Source organism: Caretta caretta, chromosome 7 (genome assembly GCF_965140235.1).
Source record: "Caretta caretta isolate rCarCar2 chromosome 7, rCarCar1.hap1, whole genome shotgun sequence".
In the NCBI taxonomy this organism is placed as follows: domain Eukaryota; kingdom Metazoa; phylum Chordata; order Testudines; family Cheloniidae; genus Caretta; species Caretta caretta.
In genome coordinates, this window is record NC_134212.1 from 106531829 (window position 1) to 106554018 (window position 22190).

The 22190-nt window shown below is 41.5% G+C and overlaps 1 protein-coding gene across 2 annotated transcripts; it reads right to left on the minus strand.

Moving 5' to 3' along the window:
• Positions 1-430: 430 nt before the first annotated feature.
• BUB3 (BUB3 mitotic checkpoint protein) lies at positions 431-21075 on the minus strand. Of its 2 annotated transcripts, XM_048858574.2 has the most exons (8): positions 20941-21075; positions 17609-17803; positions 13042-13111; positions 10969-11120; positions 6939-7097; positions 4193-4370; positions 3605-3821; positions 431-782 (listed from the first exon to the last, which is right to left on the minus strand). In XM_048858574.2, the coding sequence occupies exons 2-8, from the start codon at positions 17801-17803 to the stop codon at positions 773-775; spliced, it is 981 nt and encodes a 326-aa protein (XP_048714531.1). In that variant the 5' UTR covers positions 20941-21075; the 3' UTR covers positions 431-772. The 2 variants fall into 2 exon arrangements, with proteins under 2 accessions (XP_048714531.1, XP_048714532.1); XM_048858575.2 differs by lacking the exon at positions 431-782 and having other exon boundaries at positions 3601-3821.
• Positions 21076-22190: the final 1115 nt, after the last annotated feature.

Below are 22190 nucleotides of genomic sequence, written 5' to 3' on the forward strand. Positions count from 1 at the left end.
CGGCAAAAGCCCCAGTCCCAGCCAACTTCCCTTTCTCCATTCTCAATTGTTCCAAAGCATAACTGATTTCAGGCTTTTCTCTGAACATGCAGTAACTGAAGCACTGACAGTCTGAATTTCATGCACTTCACACTTTGCTTTTTTCCTTCAAATGGGAAAATTTTCTGCACTAGCAATAAAGTTGTCACTACAGACTAGCCTTACTTATACTTTATAACTTTGCAAGCATTGAAAGAACAGTGATTGAATAATCAACATCCCCGTGAGGTATGTAGCCCCATTTTATTTGATGGGGAAAAAAGAAAAAGGTTACATAATTTTCCATAGCCCACGTCCTCAGAACTCATGTCCAATTATCCATCCTGGAGGTCACACTACTTCAAAGATTTTCACAGAACATTAAAATTACACTACCCAATGCATTTAAAGATAAGGTTTTTTGAAAGAGATTTATTGAGCAGTTCAGAGATCACTGGAACTTCCCAGAGTTAAAAAAATTACAAAATGCAGTAAATTTGCTTACAGGAAAGAACTAATTTACATTTCAGACTGTGGTTAAAGAAAACATTGATTCTCTGATGTTCTAAATAGAAAAGATATGACAGTAGAGTACAGCATATGAGGTACATAAATACACACATTTTTTCGGTAAGAAGTAAAAGCACTACAAAAAGTTGTTCTTCCCAAAATTATCCTTTAATCACCATTTCAGGTTAGGAGCAGGTAAATAAATCTTTCGTAGAGAAAGGAGAGGAAGCTTTTTGCAGGAACTTTAAGTAGATCTGAAATAAAGAAAGTGTGTTTCAACAAGTGAGACTTTTTAGAACATTCATATCTTCAAAATTTCTATACAAAATAAAGATGTTATTAATCCAGAACAGCACAGAAAGGACAACTATTTTACTGTAGCAAAAATATGTAGTAGTTTGTCAGCAAGTCATAAGCCTCCCAAATATCCTTTATTTAAAAGGCATTTTTCCATGTGCTTAAAATGAAATATCTGTAAAATGAAATATCTGCAAATGTAAGATGGTTCACATTAACCTGAAAAAGTTGAAAAAGTCACTGAAAAGCACTACTAACTGAAGCTATTATGCAGAGAGCTATGGAAAAGTGCTCCATTTTAGGAGCAAACATTGATATGATGCATTCCCACTATAATATTCGGTACTAAAAATCATTCTTAGTCACCAGAAAGCTGGTGTCCTAAGGTTGGCACAAGCAACTTATAAATGTCAGAAAAGCATATAAACCTTGTTAATGTTTTCAGAAATTCATTTAAAGATAGAAACAGGTCCAAATAGATGCCTGTCTAAATGCATTGCAATTACGTTACAATTATTTTCCAAATACACAGATATGCTCTGTCTTTTCTCAGCTCATTACTGACTCAAACAATTTGCCCTTCTGGGATCAATTGTTTGCTAATAAATAATTGTTTACAGTCACAAAATGATATTAAGGAGTATTCTGATTAGTTTTCCTTCTACAGCCTAATAAGATTCAAAACTAGCTGATTCCCAAGAGTCTAACCTTAACCTCACTGTGTTTAACAGCCCAGGAAACGATGAACCATCTGTTTCAGAAAATAATGGAGGGCCAAGAGGAAATATTGTTTAATTGTAGATTAACCTCCTCATAAGGCAGAATGAAGCATCTACAGAATTAGCAACCACAACCAACAATAGATAAAAATAGTTGAAAACAGCTCTTACCACTGTAAGCCCCGTAACGGTAAGTATTTGTTTTATCTTACAGTTACTGATTTTTAAAAATCCCAAGTTTACCAAGAGGTGTCATCTTCCAACCAACAAAAGACCAGAGAAACCACTGTGGAACATCAATGGACAAAATACTGTTGATTGCTCCTGCCACAACCATGAAGAGGGAACATGTACAAACCTTCGTCCCACCACAGTTTGAACTTTGGGGGAAGGGAATAAACATCCCTGACTAGAAGGACCTGTAACACTATGCTGCTTGGAATTTGGAGAAGGCATAAGGAAGGGATCCCCAAGCTGCTTAGCTCGGGTTAGCCCGCAAGGAGGCACAGAGCTTGCATATTAGAGCAGCTTCCATTACTTTTTGGAACCGAAGACTAACTCGCGTGTCTGTTTACCTGCTTTAACCTTGTAAATTACTAATTTTTTTTTCTTAGTTAATAAATCCTTAGATAGTTTATCATAGGATTGGCTACAAGCACTGTCTTTGGTGAGAGATCTAAGGTACAATTGAACAGGGGTAAGTGACTGGTTCATTGGGACTGAGAGTAACCTGAATATTGTTGAGATTTTTGGTATAAAGGACCATCTGTCACACAGGCTGGCTTGCCTGGGTGGCAAGATAGAGTCTGGAGTGCTCCAGGGGCCTGTCTGACACTCCATGTTATGGCTGTTATAGTACTTGAGGAGTTCACAATTGATACTTGGTTGTTGAAATCTAAGTATAGAACACATAACCTGTTTGGATGGCTCACAAATGTGGGTGCTAACCTCAGGGCAGACTGTAAGAGGCAGGGGACAAACCCCAGACACTTTGACAGTTATTCTAGTGTTCTACCATAACTGTTATTAAAATAACCATAAAATTGTGATGTTTTAAAACAAGTGTCACTGCATGATAGCCTGTGGAGCAGTGCATTAAAAGAGAAAAAGAACAATGTCAGAGTATCTGTTCCAAAGTGAGATGCAATATTGATTGATTTTTAATAAATCACATAATCTTGAGACTCAAAGGATCCAAAACTCTGGAGACTGGCTATACCAAATAAGCAGAATAGTAACTCCCAGAACAAAATAGTTAAAACATAAAAATAAAGCAGTTTGAGATTTAGAAAAGCAAAAAACTAGTGAGCAGTAACAAACCTTTATAATAACCAGGCTGTTAAACCTGCATATTTAACCTAGTGCCAGATCACAAACTATAGAGGTTATTCCAGTGTACAATTCTGTATTGTGATGTCAGTTTTTCCATTTAGCTTTCTTTCAAGTGAGCATTAACAGAAGCCTATGCTGCCTGGCACTAAAAACATCATTGGTTTTCCCTTTGCCAGAAATGGTGGCATAGAGTCTGTTGTTAAAGGGTTAAATACTCAAAATACAAAGAGACTGTTCTCCAAGATACATAGGATGGGAACCCCTTTACTTGATTTTATGCATTCCGTAGAACCAGTTCAATGCATTTGCTTTGAAGGGGAAAGGTTAGATGTATTATCAGTGTGTAAAGAAAAGATTAATAGTTCAAAGTCTTAAAGATCCAATACAGCAAAATTTGCTCAAAATGAATTATTCTTGAAATCTTCAACTTAATTTTGAAGAAGTGAGTCAGCAATAACTCCTTAGCTTCAAATAGAAGTGCTTATTCAAAAAGAATGGGAGTTTGACATTCTCCTGTTACAAAACAACTAGACACAATTTTAGCCATCAGACATCTATCAACCTACGGATATTGAAAGCTTGGGAGAACAAGATAAAATCAACTCCAACCCTACTGTCAAGCTGCACTATCTACTAGGCATCAATAATGCTATTCATGACTTCAGGAAAATTAATAAATCCTGGGATGAATGCTCAAAAAGGTTCAAATACAGGTGAAGCAGACTCACTTGGGTTTTGTTTCTGCATCTGTCACTTGGCGAATGAAGATACCATCTTCAGGATGTTCAATGTCATCCATTTCATACATATATGATGCTGCTATTGCAAGCGTGGTTCCATCATTACTGAAGGCAAGCGATGCTATGCTGGTGGGATACCGGTGGAACTGGCACAGTCGCTTCTTATTAAATGGATCCCAAATGTTTACAAATCCATCAGAGCCACCTACAAATGGATTATGGAAAAAAAGAGTTAAGATATTGTAACTGGAAGAAAACCAAACTGTTATAGCATTTAATGCAACCAGACAGTGACAAACATTATAATGAATTATTTTGTCTGTTCAAGGACACTATGAAGCAGTTTTGTAACACAGAAGAGTCCACAATTAATGTGTTAAAGAAATAAACCTGTTAAGTTTAGGTCCCACTGCATCAAAAGAAAAATTACAACATCTTGTTAAAAGCATTAAGTATAGTGTATCAAGTGTTCCAGTAACAGCTGAAACTTCTTAATTGAAGCCTAACAAGAACTAGATGTACTTAAACATCTTTAGTACCAATAATGTGATACAACCTGATAAGCATCTACTGTACCTGTAGCAAATGTGTTGTGGATGTTATGGAAAGAAATGGCATTAACTGGATAAATCTGCTCAATATTATTCTCCTTTAATCTGTGACATTTGAATGCATACTTCTTCTTCTGTATTTCAGGACTAGGATCCAAATATTCTACTGCAACACGGCCTTCAATAGAGCTTAAAACATAACCCTGCCAAAAAAATAAATAAAAATACACCTGTCATCAGATTTGTATGCAGAAGTTTTGTTAACTACGATTAATCTTATATATTTCTAGAACCAGACACAAGAAACAATTTTCACAAAAATTTATGAATATTTTCTTTCATATTTATGGTTCCCAGGTATACAACTCAGGGCCCATCCACACAATTTAATAATTAAAAAGTCACAAGAAAAAGCTTCCTTGCAACTGCACCTCAAATAAAAGCTTAGTGAGTCTAGAACTGTTACCCACAGGCCCTAATTACACCTCTGATTTCACACCCATAGTGGTCAGCAAGTTACAGAGTTGAACACTCCATATATGGCCACCTGCCCCACACACCCTACTGATCACAACTTTCACAGAAGCTCAGAGGGTGACAGGTCATATTTCCAGTATATTATTTCATTAAAACTAGTTCAGGTTAGCAACTAAATTCACAAATGCATTCAACTAAATGCACAAAATAAATCAGAATAGTAATTTCAGAGCACACCACTTGCACTCCAAAAAAGCATCTGCTTCTCTACCTAACTATAGTACTGGCACATAGCAAATTTAAAGAGCTCTTTTTACTGTAACTTTGCCATGGCTTTAGTATAAAAGTTTCTCAGAAATAGGAAAATAATGAGGCTTACCTGAAGCAAGATTATTCAAATCCCAGACTCAAGTATAGTCTGAAGTGTCAAGTTGTAACTGGAACACCACCACCACAAGTATCAGAGATAGAAAGATATAGCTTTCTAAACTCCTGGGGGAATTCTGCACCACTGCGCATGCACAGTATTTATGTCCCCCCCCAGATTTCTTTGCTTCCCCACAGAAAAATGACTTTCTGACAGGGAAGCAAAGGGAAGCTGCAAGAGCAGTCATGCACCATGTCCTAGCTGCGCAGGTACATTGTTTCAGGCACCTGGAGCAACCGGCAGAGAGGTAAATCACCGCAGGGCTGGGGACACCCCAGCCAGTGGCTCCTACCCTGGGAGGGGTTGGAGGCAGGAGAGGATGGGACTTCCTCTTCCCCTGCAAGGAGTGGCTGGGGCTGTGTCAGACCCACCTCCAGAAACCTCCCCCAGCCACAGGAAGCTCAGCATCCTCCCCCGCTTCCTGCTCCCATCACTCCTCAACTGTGGGGGAGGGGTCACTGTATGGGGAGTTGCTCCCCCATCCACCCAACCCCCATGCATCTGGACTCCCATTCCCAGACACCTCTGCCAAGCCTCACCCTGTTCACCCAGAACCTCCCTAGCCCTCCATACCCAAACCCCACCTCACTGAACCTCAACCCCTGCATCTGGAGCCCCCCATAACTCTGACCCCTTGCCTCTGGACCCCCACCCATGCACCCAGACCACCCCCTCACTGAGCTCCCTGCACTGAAACCCCCACCCTCCTGCACCACCCTGAGCCCACCACCCTGACCCCCAATTAGCTGCACCCAGACACCCACCCCATCCCCATTCCCCCAGCACCCAGACCACCACACCCAAACCCCTCCGCTGAGCCTCAACCACTTTTACCTGGAAGTCCCTGCAGAGTCTCATTGCCCCTCACCTGGAAACCCCCCCATCCCCCAAACGAACCTCTGGGCATCCAGATCCCCCCAAACCTAGACCCCCCACGGAGCTGTCTGCACCCAGGTTGTCCTACACAGAATCCTTTCGCCCCACATTGAGCCCCTCCACACTTGGATCCTGCCTGGTTGAGCCTACCTGCCCCACACCTGGTGTGCCTGGTGTATTTCTACTCACACTAGCTCTAGAATGAATAACTAGGCCTCCCACTGCATGTATTATCCAGCTGTCACTACTTGCACCTGAAAAGTTTGTTCCAAATTGTTCCTTGCTTTCCACTCCAGGAGCACTGCAGAGGCACCCCATTAAACCCTTGGAAAGGGAATGATGGAAGGAAAGATGACCTTACTTATTCTTATGCAATTCCCTCTGGCTAACAAGGCATGGCCATCAAAGACTCTAAAGGGAACCCAGTAGAGCAAGGAGTCAAAACAGTAAGGGAGCAAGTAGTAAATAAGCTTACAACAATTTTTAATTAAATATGCTGCATACTACTACACTTATCTATAGCCCAGGCCACACTATTGTTGCAGAATTGAGCACCTCTTGAGGAACTGATGGCATATATGCCTAAAAGTCACACAGTAACAGTAATCTTCTCTTCTCTCTCCTCCTCTGCCTCTTTTGCTATTTTGGAAAGGCTTAATTGTCAGTGTTCTGATGCATTAACAATCATCCTTTTTTAAATGTGCTAAAGAGGGAAAGGTTAAAAGAAGAAGAGTGAGGAGAGCAAAGAAAAAAGGGTTGGGGCTTTAAGTGAACATTTTAAAACTACACAGTGTTTACAAAAGAACATGGAAACAAGTAGCTCAATAGCTGTCATTAATCTCTTAAAATTAAACTATGAATTCAAGTTAAATAACTTTTTAAATGAGTAAAAAATGTACTGAGTTGAGTAAGAAATCAACACAAATCCATTTTTGCTACAGAAGATTAAGTTTTTTGAACCAGGGATAGACTTACTGCATAGCAAACATACCTGTTTGTTTGGGAACGCTCTGATGCAACGGGTCTGATACTTCAGACTTGACTCTCTTCTTTGCTGGACATAACCCATGTTCCGCAAATCCCACACCAAAACTCTCCGACCTGCAGTCCCCACAATAAGTCTATCTCCAGACACAGAGAGAGTGTACACCTTTTCAAAAGAAGTGTACAAAAATATTACTAGTTTGTTTCACCTGAATATCCACCTTTTATCATCAAGTGATGAATTAACTGGAACATGCAATTAAAAAACAGATGACCTCTGCAATTAAGTATAGCTATAGATTTTTTTTTTCAGCCTGTAATTTAAGTGCTGTTGATTTAAGAGTTGCCATAGTCTGTAGGAGCCTAGCTGGTCTGGCAGTACACGACATGAAGATGCAAATTCTGCCTTAACTCTGAGCCTTGGTGCATACCTTAAAATACAGCTTAATATTGTAGCATTGTATATGTAGAATTGAACTTTGTGCTGTATTTTAGCTAATATGTACATATGACATTTCAGACTTTAATCACTCAGTCAATTTTATTCAAAATTATCTTATTCCTTATCTCAGTCAGATCCACACAACAAGCCAAGTTTGATATTTCTGCCTTCAGCTACTGTGTTACCCATGGGCAGTTTGAGTAAAAAGGGAATGTTTTTACATACATAAATGGAAAATTTCAGACCAAAAAAAGTAATTTGCAAAAATTATAAGTAACTGAAAGAGAGAAAAGGTTATCCAAATTGGAACTCGTCTTTACTCATAATGTGCACGAACCTGCAGCCACTATCATATTAACCCTGTAGACCAATCACACAGTACTCTACCAAATATTTTCCTTTTGTTTTCTTCCCCCTTATAATCCTGTTTCTTTAAAAAAAAACCTCTCAGACATGAGCTTTGTTAATCAAAAGGGAGTATCATTAAGGGGTATGCTGCTAAAAAAAGAAATATTAAAACCTGTTTTCAAAGATGTTGAGCAACCACAATTCTAAATTAAGTCAATCAGAGCAGAGATACTTGGCACATCTGGAAAAAAAAATCAGAGCTCATAAAGTGCAATGCTACTCTGATAAATGACATCATAAGGGTTCATGTTTATTGTTTCCTCAATAACTTTCACAGAATCTTTTAAGTTTGCAAGAGATGGGTTTCTAACTACTAGATGTGTACACTCAACCTGAGATCTGAAAGAAAAAAATAAAATCAAGCTTGGGTTGTTTTTGTATCCCATCATCAGTAAAGATTCTGCAATCAGAATTCAATTAAGCATTCTGATGACACATAGCCAGAAAAAATCCAGCTAACACACAGATGTGCTGCTGCCACCGGAATGTTAGTAAGAGTGGCAAGTAGTAAAAACAAGCTTATGCTAAAGCAAGTTAACATGGCTAAATATATAACATTCTACTTATGATGTCAGCATCTCATTAGAACTAAAAAAAGTTAAATATATTGTTCACCACTTATGCTGTTTAATTTGGACATCTATTTGTACAGCGAAACTAGAGAAGTTAACTGCATTTTCTGGTTTCATGTACTACCCATGATGCTGCTGAGTTTTGCTAACACTGTAAGGAAATGCTTCATTAAATTAAATGAAAAATTGGTTTTATTTAACACAGTTCCATGTATCTCAGGGTTTTTAAAAGTGTTTTTACAAAACCACCTTTGGTCCTAAACTACTTGATATGGTCTTTCTATGTATTATCCTACCTACATTCAGGAACGGTGTCTTGCTAATTAACTTTGTTTCTAAAAACATGCTTGAATACTTGAAATTTGTTCTCGCTTTTTAATGGGATGGCTCTCTAATGTTCAGTCTATCTAAGATATATCAGAAATTTCTAAAGAAATCTAATGGCCCAATCCCACTTGCCTTCCTTTTATGAAAAAGGCAAGAAAAATAGGAGCACAAAGCCAGGACAAGCATTTGAATAAGATTCAGTTTTAAACATAAATTAAATACTTCCCAACAGTTTTATAGGACTGTCAAAAAACTATTCTACTTCAGATTATATAATGAAAAGAATTTAATAGTCTACATTTATATTGACAATCACAAGGAGTTATACATTTTAAATAATGATCATTTTTGACTATTACATAAAATTTGATGCAGGTATAAACAGACATTCACACAAACAATATAAATTTTCACATACATAGGAATAACCACATTAAGAATGTTAAACATCCTAAATCTTCTTTACAAACTGTTGTCACACCTGTATAATAAGCATTGTTTCTACACCTCGCAATCATAAATCAAATGAAACCACTACCATGTAGCTGACTAGATGTACACATTTATCAAAGACAATATTAAAAAAGTGACATAATGAACCTTGCTGAACCAATAAGCAGCTTGATTCAGTGTGGCTGTCCATAAAACGATATTCTGTCAGCAATTTATCATAGTTCTTTACATGCTACATACAACTATAAATAAAAAACCAGAACTAATGCAATTATTTGATTCAGAATCAAGTTCTTACCAGAAATAGATTCAGCTATGTTGTGGGCAAAAATAATAGCTATTTAGATGCAACATGGAACATACTGATAGCTCTAACTACAACTGGACCACATGTATAGTCTAAAGAAATGGATGAAATCAATAGTAATGCAGAACTGTAAAGTGTTCCTTAAAAGTAGCTAGCATCTGGTTATGACGATATAGTGATACAATATATAATCTTCATGTATGTCCAGTGAGACTGTTGCCTACAATGAAAAGGTTAGCATTCTATGTGACTAAAGCTTACAATGTCATACTTACTCTTTTCCTTCTACACTTGTCAGCAGCAGAGTTGCATATTAATAACAGCGAAGAAATGGCAGCACATCTTCTCTGCTAATGCTGACTAAAATTCAACTTATCACAAAAATGATTAAATGATTTAGTTGACACAAAGTAAATTTTTTCTTTCATATTCTAATTTCTCCCACCATTCAATATACTGCACATCATAAGACCACAACAGAATTCAAAACTACTGGTGGCTTTGGTCTGTAAAATCCCAGAATTTGAACAGCAGAGGTGCAGATCACTATTGAGGCACAGTGGTAGAATTGTTTGGGGAAGTTTACACACCACATCCTTCAATACATCTTACTGAAGCCAGTGAAATTAGTCTTACTTTCATGAGCTCTACATTTTCTTCAAATTTGTCTCTATGTACAAGAATTTGATTTGTTTACCAAAGACTACAAAGAAGTGTTGAGAATAAAGTCCTACTTTCCTAATGAAAGCTGGAATCCTTAAACTAAGGATTACTGTACTAATCTTCACAGACTAGCTAAAGACTTATACTATATACAGAACACTATACACCAAAGCATAGCTACACTACAAAATTATTTCAGTATAACTACATTACTATGGGGGGGGGGGAATAATTCACCGCAGACAGCACTATGTCAGCGGCAGAGCTTCTCCCACCAACATAGCTACCACCTCTCGTGGAGGTGGAATTATTAAGACGATGGGAGAGCTCTTTCCCATCAGTTTAAAGCATCTTCACCAGAAGCACTACAACAGTGCAGCTGCTGTAAATCTGAAGCCTAGGCTTGCCCTTGAAGATTATTTCTCATATATCTCATATTTGGGGGGAGGGATAGCTCAGTGGTTTGAGCATTGGCCTGCTGCTAAACCCAGGGTTGTGAGTTCAATCCTTGAGGGGGCCACTTAGGGATCTGGGGCAAAAATTGGGGATTGGTCCTGCTTTGAGCAGGGGGTTGGACTAGATGACCTCCTGAGGTCCCTTCCAACCCTGATCTTCTATGATTCTATGTCAGCTAACATACAAGTTTCAGATCTTATAATAGCCATAGTGTCAAGGTAGGACGTTTCCTAAGGGCCCTTGACAGTGCCACAAGACATCCTCTCACCCAGTAGACAAACTAAAAGGAAATGCCTTGCTTGGAGGACATTCATTCTTAACCAGTCACTGCATGCATTATATATAGTTTAACAGATGATAGTATACACTTAGTATTAACGTATATAATAGTTATTGTTTAAATACAAACCTTTTCAGGTTGAGAGAAAGTTCCTGCATTGCAAGGAGTTCTGGGATCCCACAATTTGACTGTCTGATCCCAACTTCCAGTCACCATAACATTTACCTCTGGACAATATTCAACACATCTGATAGGAGCATCATGAGTGCCAACTAGATTTTCTACAAGAGAATAGATTTATATGTAACTTTACTGGTTCCATTAAAATCCACAATTTCTTGAATGAAAAGTGCAGAATAATATTAATATAGAAGTAAAACTATAATCTGCCATTCACTAATGTGTTGGCATGCTGAGACATCTTTTAAAGAATGCTTGGTCTTCTGATCTTTGCAATCAATACCCTTTTAAAAGTGTTAAATGTAGACTGTCTAGATACCGTCTGAGATTTTCAAGGGAGCTTAAGGGCATTAGACAGCCATGTGGAGATTTTCAGAGGCACAAAGGGGAGTTAGGTGCCCAACTGTGATTGACTCTCAGTGGGAGTTGAGCACCTAAGTCTTAGACTCTTTTGAAAATCTCAGACATTGACTGTGTATTACAAAAGTTTAATCAGTGTTAAGTGTGGGAGAGCCATATTAACTCATGGCTTTGCCACTTGAGAGTAATCAGGCACTCCTAACAAAAGGCAACAATGAAACAGTCATAGCACATCATTATTCATTTCACACCTACGTACCACATAATACAAACAGAAAAATAGTATGAGGTTTTTAAAGTTGTATTGGTACTCTCTCTATAAAACCTGGCTCCTTTTGTCACCCTGATTCAAACATCTTTGAACAGAAAGGAAAATTGTAACTAGTAAGATTATAGAAACTTCTAGAGTTCCCTTAAATAGCCTTCTGAGACATAAGGTCCCATACTGAAAAACCTTCCATGTGTCCTGCTGGAAAGCTGGGAACCATTCCTTCCCAATGTCACATTGAACCCATTTTGGCCTCACTATGTCATGAGATATAGGGGGGAGGGATAGCTCAGTGGTTTGAGCACTGGCCTGCTAAACCCAGGGTTGTGAGTTCAATCCTTGAGGGGGCCATTTAGGGATTTGGGGCAAAAATTGGGAATTGGTCCTGCTTTGAGCAGGGGGTTGGACTAGATGACCTCCTGAGGTCCCTTCCAACCCTGATATTCTATGATTCTATGATTCAGAAGTCAAATCTTAATCACATTCCTGGAGCAAGACTCAATATTGCCCATCTTCCTGCAACTCCAGCTAGAGTAGCTTGGAAAACAAAGGGGGAAAACATTTTTCTGGAAGGTTTCTTTTTAAAAGAAAAAAATGCTCAGAAGTTTGAATGTTCCCTCATAGAAACTGATTAGCAAGCAGAATGCATGTAAGGCCATAAAAGGGAAGGAGGGAGGGCAAGGGGGGAGGGGAGATGATAAAATTGCATTTATCACCAGTTACACAGGTGGTATGCATGCATATACTCATTAAATGTATAAAACTGAATGTTATTTTAGAGTTGAAAATGTAAACATAAGACAAAAGAAAAGATTATGGTTATTGTAGGCAAAGCCGGTACCACAAGTAACCTGAATTTTGGCATTTCCTAATTTTTGTGTACTTGACTTTGCAACCTTAATTACGTAGGGTTTTTTCGCAAAAAGAAAAGGAGGACTTGTGACACCTTAGAGACTAACAAATTTATTTGAGCATAAGCTTTCGTGAGCTACATCCGTGATGCATCCGATGAAGTGAGCTGTAGCTCACAAAAGCTTATGCTCAAATAAATTTGTTAGTCTCTAAGGTGCCACAAGTACTCCTTTTCATTCTGTTTAGAGTTGTCCAAAGATAAATTAAATCTTTAGTTAGCCAATACAAGTATATAATAATGTATGAAAATAAATGGAGCTTCTCCCATTACACCTGTGACTGCTTTCTAAAACACTACACTTAAGTACAAAGAAGGTTCATGAATCAAACAGCTTTTATTCTTTAAGCCGTATCCACCATCTAAAAAACCACAGCCATATACTACTTTATTTTCAATTAATTTATAGTTATAAAATTAAAACAAATTCCACTGGTTATTTGTTCACTTAAAAATCATCTATTACAGTATTCAGCCAGCTTACCTTGGTCAGTGTTCAAATCATGCATTTTCAACTGCTGATCTAATCCTCCACTCCAGGCATGTGTAGGATCCTGTGAAATAAGAAATTCTGTTTTATTGTATATGTTCAGTTTTCTGGGCTTAAATAAGTGTCGAGGTGTCACACTTAACCTCTGGGGCACACTCCAAATTACCTCCTTTCTTGCTGGAAATTAAGACAGATGGAGATTCATAGGTAGAGGTGGTGGAGGTTAAGGTCCTGAACCTACAATCTGATCCACACAGGTAGATCATGCACCCATTCAGAACTTCTAAAATCAAGAGTTGAGAATATTTTGGAATGAAAGGGTTTTACAACATTAGGTGGAGTGCTTTGATTTCAGTAGAAGAAAATAATTAGAAATTTGTTATTAGAAATTGCAAGTTGATATATTGTACAAATAAACTTTATTTTTTCCATTTTCTATCTGAATTAGTGACACATGAAGATTCTTCAAATGAGTGTCAATGCAGGTTAATAGTCCTATTAACTTCTGGTATGTCCATGTACAAGGGGCACCACATGACCTCCCAAGCACCTTCTTGTAGCTCAGTGTGGCGCTGAGGTGGCCTGCTTCAGTTTCCACCTGTCAATGAGATCACTCTAACAGCCTTGTAAAGGAGAAATCAAAGTCTACTTGACAGCAGTTTCTTGCCCTTCAATAAAAGAGCATTTGTATAATGCTTCAGAGACCAGATAAACAAAGTCCCAAAACAAAAGTCTGTGGGAGCTATAAAGCAGCTCCTTCTGCTGTATAGTCTCAGGCTTCTCCACTGCCACAAGAGCTTTTGTAGTCTTGTTCAAGGTCTCTCTACCTGGAGAGCTTTTGCCTAGTTCAGGCTCCCGGGGAGCTCCACTCCTACAGAGCCTCCTTTCCTCTCAGAAACTTCCCCAACGGAATCCTCCAAAGCCTTTTGTTAGGCCCAGATGCTCCTTAGTTACTTGCCTTCCAGTTACTTGAGCCTTGTCTATACCACACAGTGTGTTTTGTCAGCAAAAGGCAGCTTTTGTCGACAAAACAGTGGAGGTGTACACACTAAAATGCTCCACCTGCCAAAGAAATAAAACCACCTCAACAAGAGGCATGGAGCTTTTTGCAGAAAAGTTAGATTGACAAAGTGTCAGCATAGACGCTGCATTCGGCACATCAACATAACTGGCCTCTAGGAAGTATCCCATAATGCCCACCGTTACTGCTCTGCTTTGAACTCCACTGCCTGCATCAGTTACACAGGCATGCGCCACTCCCCCTTCAAAGCCCCAGGAGGTTCTGAAACTGCTCAGTGTGGAGAGGTCATACAGGACTGCAGCAGTTGGTAGACAGGGAAGGCTGCTGCTGCGGGAGGTGGGGAGAGAGGAGAGCGACTGCTGTGCTGTGCGGAGCTGGGGAGGGAGGCAGGGGCTGATGTCCGGGTGTCCCCCTCTCTCCACCAGCGTACCAGTCTCTGCTAAGCTGAAGTGTGAGGATAGGGGGACACCAGCTGTCTGTGCACCAGCTTCTGCCTCAGGATTGGTTGCTTCTGGCTGCTGTCTGAACTTAAAGAGACAGCATGCCAACACTCACTCTTCCCCGACACACATACTCACATTCTCTCTCTCACACACACACACCCCCACCCACCCACCCACCATGGGCTTCTTGTGTTAATGTTCAGCAGTGTCAGTTTGGTCATATTACCAAGTGCTACTTTAAAAAGTGATTTTAGAAGTGTTATGTTTTGGGCACACATAGCAATTATTACAAGGTTCACAGCACAGTTCAAACAAACAATGCTAGGCTCAGAACACTATAGCAACACACATTACTGAATCTCAGTGTTAATATGCTCCTTCAAGGCATCCCCCCAGCCAAACAGCCCCCCACTGGGCTCCTCTTATAGCCTTGCAAGCACAATACTGAACAGCAGTGCAGAATCCATCCTTTCTGACCATCATGGCTGGGTTGCAAGTTACCAGGCAGCTGAAAAACGACTGGCAATCTAGGAGGCTATCCATAGAACAATGGAATTGAGAAACCTCCATATTGTGATGTTGTACCTGCCCCCATGAGCCATTGCAAACCCTTCCCAAAGCACCCTGTGGCCGTTGCTACCCACAGTACACTGCTATTTGTGTGGATGCAAGAGCTGCTATTGCGGATGCGCTCCACCGACACAAGGAGCATAGTGTAGGCATGCAACAGCAGTTTAATTACAGCGATGGCTGTATGTCAGCATAACTTGCGTCGACAAAACTCGGTAGCGTAGACAAAGCCTTAGACAATTAACTATCCCCTGGCAGACTAGGGTTGGCTCATGCCATTCAGTGTACTGTTACAAGTACACTGGGCATCTGACACCCACTAAAGGGTAAGCCATGTGACAGTCCCTTTTAAAGTAAGTCTGAAAACCAGACCCAGAAACGGTTGGGTGTTAAATTTGACTAGAACCAAGGATATACTATAGAAGGCTTAGGTGTAAGTTTAATTAGTCCTAACTGGAAGTGCTTCCAAGAATGCATCAATATTATGGCAGTAGAGAATGTTTATGTATGGGGCAGGACATTTAAAATAGTTTGCTCTCTTTTAATGTATTCCAGAACACCAAAAAGAGAATAGAAATTTAACTGCTTTCCCCTAAAGAATATTATAAATAGCAGTGACAATTGGACAGACATTTTAAAGGATGCTTTGATTCCTGTGCATGTTCTCAGTGAAGTAAAGCACAGGTCAATTAGCAAGACAGAAATTGTTATACCAGATTAAACCAGTAACCTATTTTATGCAGTATGCTGTTTCCAATACTGGCCAGTAGCAGATGTAGGTGGAAAGAAACCCCGCAACAGGCAGATATGGAAGAACCTGCCCAATAGAACGTTTCTTCCCCAACCCCATTAATTAGAAATGGCTTCTATCCTGAGGGTTTCTATCCCTTCCAAAAAAAATTTTTTTAAAACACATCCACACCATTCTGACTCAATGTTAGTTATCCATATAAATGCCCGATCCTTTTTTAATGCTAAGATCTTAGCCATATTGACATCTTAAGGTGATGAGTTCCTCATGCTAGTTGATTGTTGTATTAAAAAGTTTTTTTATTTGTTTTAAATTTACTGCCTTTCAATTTCACTGAATACCCCTTTGTTGTTGTACTATAAGAAAGGGTAAACAGAAATGCCTGACCTACCTTCTAATTAGTCCCTATATTAAGTGAATTACAGTTTATCAGTTTATTTCAAAGAGAACTTCCGAAGTTTAGTTAAGGGTTCCCCCCAAAAATACACGACTGCACAATAGTAGAATTACCATAAATTGTCTAGAATGCACATATTGTTTCCCTACAAGATTAATTAAGAAGCTTCCTGACCTAAAGGTTAGACAGATGCAAGTGATTATTTCAACCTTCTCCTGTGTCAAAAATTAATGATCTTTAAGGAAAAATATTCTGAACATAAGATACTTGTACTAGCTATAACTATTCATAATACACTAACTTCTCACATATCCATACTAGCTACCTTCATACTTAACTTTCCAGAACTGGACAATGAACTGAGGAACTGCACTGTTAAATAGTTGGTCTGCAGCTATGGTGGAGGGGCACACAGCACATCACAAGGTTGAGGGAATAAAAGAGGAGAAGATGCATAGAGGCAGCAGGTCAGTCTCTCACTGTAAATCAGAACATTCCTATATCAACTGTAGATGGTCCCAAAGGGCTGTTATGGCAGTCAGGGATTACCAGAATGCAGGAGCTCCCCCATCTATGTCCCATACCCTGCAGAAAGACAGGGTGACATAGGAACTCTGCATGACTAAACCCCATGTACCTATGCTGCTGTAAGATAGCACAGAAACAGCTACACGAGCAGACAGGAGAGAGATCTCTGGTCAACATAATAAAACCACCTCCACCAGCAGCAGTAGATAAGGCATCTTTAAGTCAGCTTTGCACACCAGAGAGGTCTGAAGCAGCTCTAGTATATCTGAGGCTCGGAGGCTAAATATTAAATAACAGATGGGTAAAGTTAAAAATTGCTTTAAAAAGCAAATCAATAGTTTAAAAGACAATTCTAGAATATGAATAACGAGTTTCAGAATTGTTGCATCCCCTCAATATTACAGCAAGATCATTGCCTCCAGTTGGTTCTGGCAGGCCCAAGGCCATCTGCCCTGAATTTAAAAAAAAAAAAAAAAATTCACATCTGTCTGAATGTTCCTTAAAAGAAGCATCCAAGATCACGGAGACAAAAAGTAGAGCAACAATCTCTATATTTCCGTTTGTTTGCTTTGTATATGATTGCACTTTCTGTATAACCCATTTCACTACAATCAATTACCTCTGTTTGTATGGGTCTTTGACACAGCAATAGAAAGAATAAATTTAAAGAGTCATAAAACCACAAAAATAGTAGGGGCAAATGTAGCCTTTTTTTTTTTTTTTTTAAAACACTTTTAAAAAGCGGACTGCATTTGAAGAAGCAACTGTCCCCTTTATTTTAAGGGATTAAAGTACTCTTTGTAGCTTTGTTATATGACTGGAATCCAACATAACCAAGATAACATACTTACATAAAATGCACAGTCGAGCACTGCTCCTGAATGTTGATACTTGAGTCTCATGGTGTTGGCAGGCACATCATAGAGACGGACAGAAGTATCCCAAGATGAAACAAGCAGAAACTGAGATGTATTAGGACTAAACTTTACGGACGAGATACCATCTTCTGGCGGTTGGTTTAATTTAAATTCGTTTGATCCAGTCATCTGAATTAAGATTATAGAAAAGTTAGTTGTCATTACAATAATTAATAGGAGTTAAAAGTGGCAAGTTTGTGGAATAGTCACTACATCTAAAAGCTAACATACTATAGGAGAACTGTAGAAAATAGTTCTGTTTATTATTTTATAGCACCTAAATGTGTGCTAGGCACTATACAGAAATCATAGAAAGGCATACTCCAGGGATGGCCAAACTGTGGTTTGCGAGCTACATGCGGCTCTTTTACCATTAAAGTGCGGCTCATGGAGCCATTCACGCCCCCACCCCATTCTCCACCTACCAGATATGGGGTGGGGAGCTCAGGACTGCCTCGCAGTGGGGTAGGAGGGTATTGGCTTCTGCCCTGCGGAGAGGAGGGTTTCAGGGCTTCAGCTCTGTGTCCCCCTAAACTTCCAGCTGCTAGAGGCTGGGACTGTACGACAGGGCATGGATTACTCAATAATTATCAGGTTCTGTTCATTCCCTCTGAAGCATCTGGCACTGGAAGAAGACTGGATACGGGGCTAAATGGACCATTGGCCTGACCCAGTATGACCTTTCTTACGTTCTTATGACATATAGAAGTATTTTCAAATTCAGGGATTAAATATCAAATATTATAGAAGTGATTATCAATAGGGATTGAATAGGGTAAAAAAACCAAGGTTTACAGCAACATAACTCAATTTAAGCACCTGCACATTATGGTGATGCTGGTGAAGTTTTTTTTAGCTTCCCCTCCCCACCACAATAAGTATAAAAAAATAAGAGTAAATATCCTTGACTCACTTACTGTGGGCACCCCAGAGGGGGCAAGTTTTGCAGAATTTAAATAAGGTGTAAGAGTAGCTTGGGGGACACCAGAGGAAGGGCATGCCACAAATACACAGGAGGTGGCATAAAAAAAGCAACAGAAGAATGGAGGGCAATACAATACTGTATTGTCTATTGGAGGAAAACTACCAAAAAAGCCGAACCAAAAAAAAAAAAAAGGGTCACCGATTGGAGTCTCAGTATACAAAATGCTTCAAAAGCTGGTACCATTCCCATAAGCTTCAAGGAAGTTTAGTTACACTATTTATAAAAGCAATTCTAGCTTGTCTATACTGCTGCTCCAATAAGTTCTAAGACTGTTTTAACTTTTTGGTAATTTCTATAGTATAGACGGTCAGATAAGTAGAGAGAGGCAGTTATGTAGGTAGGCAGCGAAGGGGAGGTCAGAAAGTCTAAATTTGATTCAGTGGAGAAGAGTCAGAGATTCAAGGTACAATCAATGGGTTATTAAGATAATTTTAGAAGCTACATTTTGGGTAAACTGAATATGGGTTATGTAGGTATCAGGAAACCCAAGGAAGAAGTAGCTGCAATGTCCAAGCCAGAAGGTGAGGGAGTGGACAATACTTTCATCTGTTGGGGAACAGAGGAACGATTGGATCTTGTGAGTGCTGTAGTTTAGATGAAGTAACAGCAAGAAGTTTTAATACCTCAGATAGGTTAATACATAAACACACATGTATGTATGCGAACACTACGCTTTCTAATAATTTATTAATTAAATATCCTTTGCCAGGGGAGGGGACACCAAAAGATATTTCCAGAGGAAGGGACTGATTTGTGTATAGACTCCTTGGAGGGAAGGAAATGGTAAGACAGGGAGTTATTTGGGGGGAAGAAGGGAAGGAGACAGGGAGAGTGCTTAGAGACTGTTTTGGAGTGGAGAAAGCGTGTTGAGGCTGTTTGGGGGTGAAACACTGGGTAGGGAAGAGAGCACCTAGGATGGGATCAGAGAAACCATGTGCAAAGGTTGGGGGCACTCAGGATTGGATTCAGGGACTGTATGTGGAGGCTGGCGGAAGCACCCCAGGCACAGGCCTGGGATAGCATTTGAGGGCTGTGTGCAGAGGCTGCCAGGAAGGCTGAGGCTAGACAGGGGAACCACTCAAGATGAGATGGGGGGAGGGTGCCCAGACAATGGGACAGGAGGCATGCCAGCACTCAGGATGCAATTGGGGTGGGGAGGCCATCTCCAGAGACTGAAGCTGGGAACCAGAAGGCCCACCCATAATTGCAGGTGTGGGCACAGAGGCTGGAGACCATTGGGTGGAGGCCCTGCCGGGACAAGATGTGGGGAGGGGAGGCAAATGCTAGAAGGGCGTGAACCCAAGACAAGAATGAGGGGCCGTGTGCAGAAGCTTGAATGACCGGCACCCAGAACAGTAATCGGGGGACCAGGCATCCAGGACAGCACTAAGGGGTCATCTGCAGAGGATGGCACAGGGGCACAAGACAGGCTGTGTGGAGACTGGGGGGCAGCATGTGTGGAGACTGGGGGGCAGCCCCACCCATCCCAGGGACTGGACTGGAGAGGCCACCTGTAGAGGTTAAGGATGAATGGCGCCCAGAGTGACACTGGGGGCCATGTGCAGCAGCGAGGATTCTGGAGGCCCCCAGGACTTGATTAGGAGGGTACCCGTGTATGGAGATGGTGGGGGGCACCCATGCCCAGGACGATGGACTCGTGTGGAGAGGCTGGAGAGAGGGGAGCATGCTTGTACCCACAACAGGATTGGGAGGCGGGGGCATGTGCAGAGGTTCGGCAGGGCCAGCAACAGACACGGGTCCCTGTGTGGAGGCTTGACACAGGGGGAACCTCGGGGGAAGTTGGGAGCCAGGACCTGAGGAGAGCCGGGCCCTCGTGTTGGGGGAGCCGCGGAGGGTCTGAAGGGGCGGACCCCAATATAGGGAGCATCCGAGGGGAGCGGGGAGGCGCCGTGGGGAGAGCCGCGGGCAGAGGAGCTGGGGCGTGACGGGGAGCGGGAGCAGGGACGGGACCGGGCGGGGAGGTTCCGGGAGCGGGCAGCACGAGGGGCGGAGAGGCTGAGGGAGCCGCGGGCTCGGGGGCCGCTGGGGCTGGTTTGGATTCACTCCCAGCTCGGCGGAGCGAATCGTTCCCCTGCAGGGGCGGTAGGAGGGTTGAGGCAGCCTCCCGTCCCGAGCCGGCGCGGGGCGAGGCGGTGCAGCCGGCCCGGCCCGGCCTAAGCCCCTTTTCCGCTGGCCGAAAGAAGCGGGAAACAACTGCCCGCCCCAGGCTCTCCATTCCGCGTCGGTCCCTCCCGCCTGGCCCACAGAGAGCCCGGCCTACCTTGCTGGCTGTCCCGTTTATAGCGCCTCTGGGCCTGCCACCAACCGCCACTACTCAGCGCGCGCCGCGGCCGCCTGCCCCAACACAGCTCCGCCGCCCCTCCCCCGCCACCGCGCGGGTCCTGCCGATTGGCAGTTTTGAATGACGAGGCGACACATCCCAGCATACCCCGCGTGCACATGTGCAACTACAACTCCCAGCATGCAACGCGCTAACTGGCACGCGTGGCTTCTCTTGGCGAAGACTACATGTCCCAGTGTGCCATGGACCCAGCGTACGCCAAAGGAGCCGGGTCTCTGGCTGGAACCTGGCATGCTGGGACTTGCAGTGTACGCGCCTCGGCCACCTTCTGGTGCAGGCGGAGTTATCGTTTGGCCAAGGGATTCTTTGCCTAGGTGCTTTATGGGACATAAGGAAGGTGGGTTGTGCTGATCTGGCTGGAGTGGCTGCTGCTCTCCTCTGGGGGGAGAGAAGAAGGGAGCTGGTGAACAGTAGTGAAAGGTCAAGGACAAGCAGCCAAAGTGGGATCACTTGCACGGGGGGGATCCCCTCGCCCTACAGAGTGTTCTCCTGTGTGGAACTCCATGCACCGGCTTCATCCATGCTCCATTGTTATCAAAGAATCGGTTTCATTCATGCACCCATCCACCCATGGGGAAGACATAGCTATAGGGGCGTAGGTAGACTCAGTCTGTCCATACACCAGCTCTCGCTCCTTCTTTGCATCATTTATCCATAAACCAAGTCCACTCATGCACCATTTGTCCATGCATGCATCTTAGCATTAACTCTATGCATGTACTAGCTGTCTCCACGGCCCCCTCCGTCCAAAAGCGCACTTTCTTTTATGGGTCCAATAAGAAATAGAGAGGCATGCTATTAGCGTTCCAGCTTCGATTCTATTTGCTTTTTCTATTTACCTGTATGTATATATATTTAATTCGGAGTCTTAGCAAAACCAGTTGCATTAGAACTGGCCTTGTAGGATTCTCTGTTTTTCCTCCTCTTTTTCTCTTTTCTTTTTAAATAAGTACCTCAGCTGAAAATGTATCCTCTCTCTACTTTTACTTAACTCTATAAATCGATATTATTCAACTCTTTAAAGCTTTGTGGGACACACTTTGTATGATATTCGCTCCTCTAAAGGGAATAGTATTTATTCCACTTGTACTCTTCATGCCTCTGTGATGTAGCTGCGGCATTCCCCTTGCAGTTTTGAGCGATTTCGTTTTTCGCCCACTCTCTTTAAT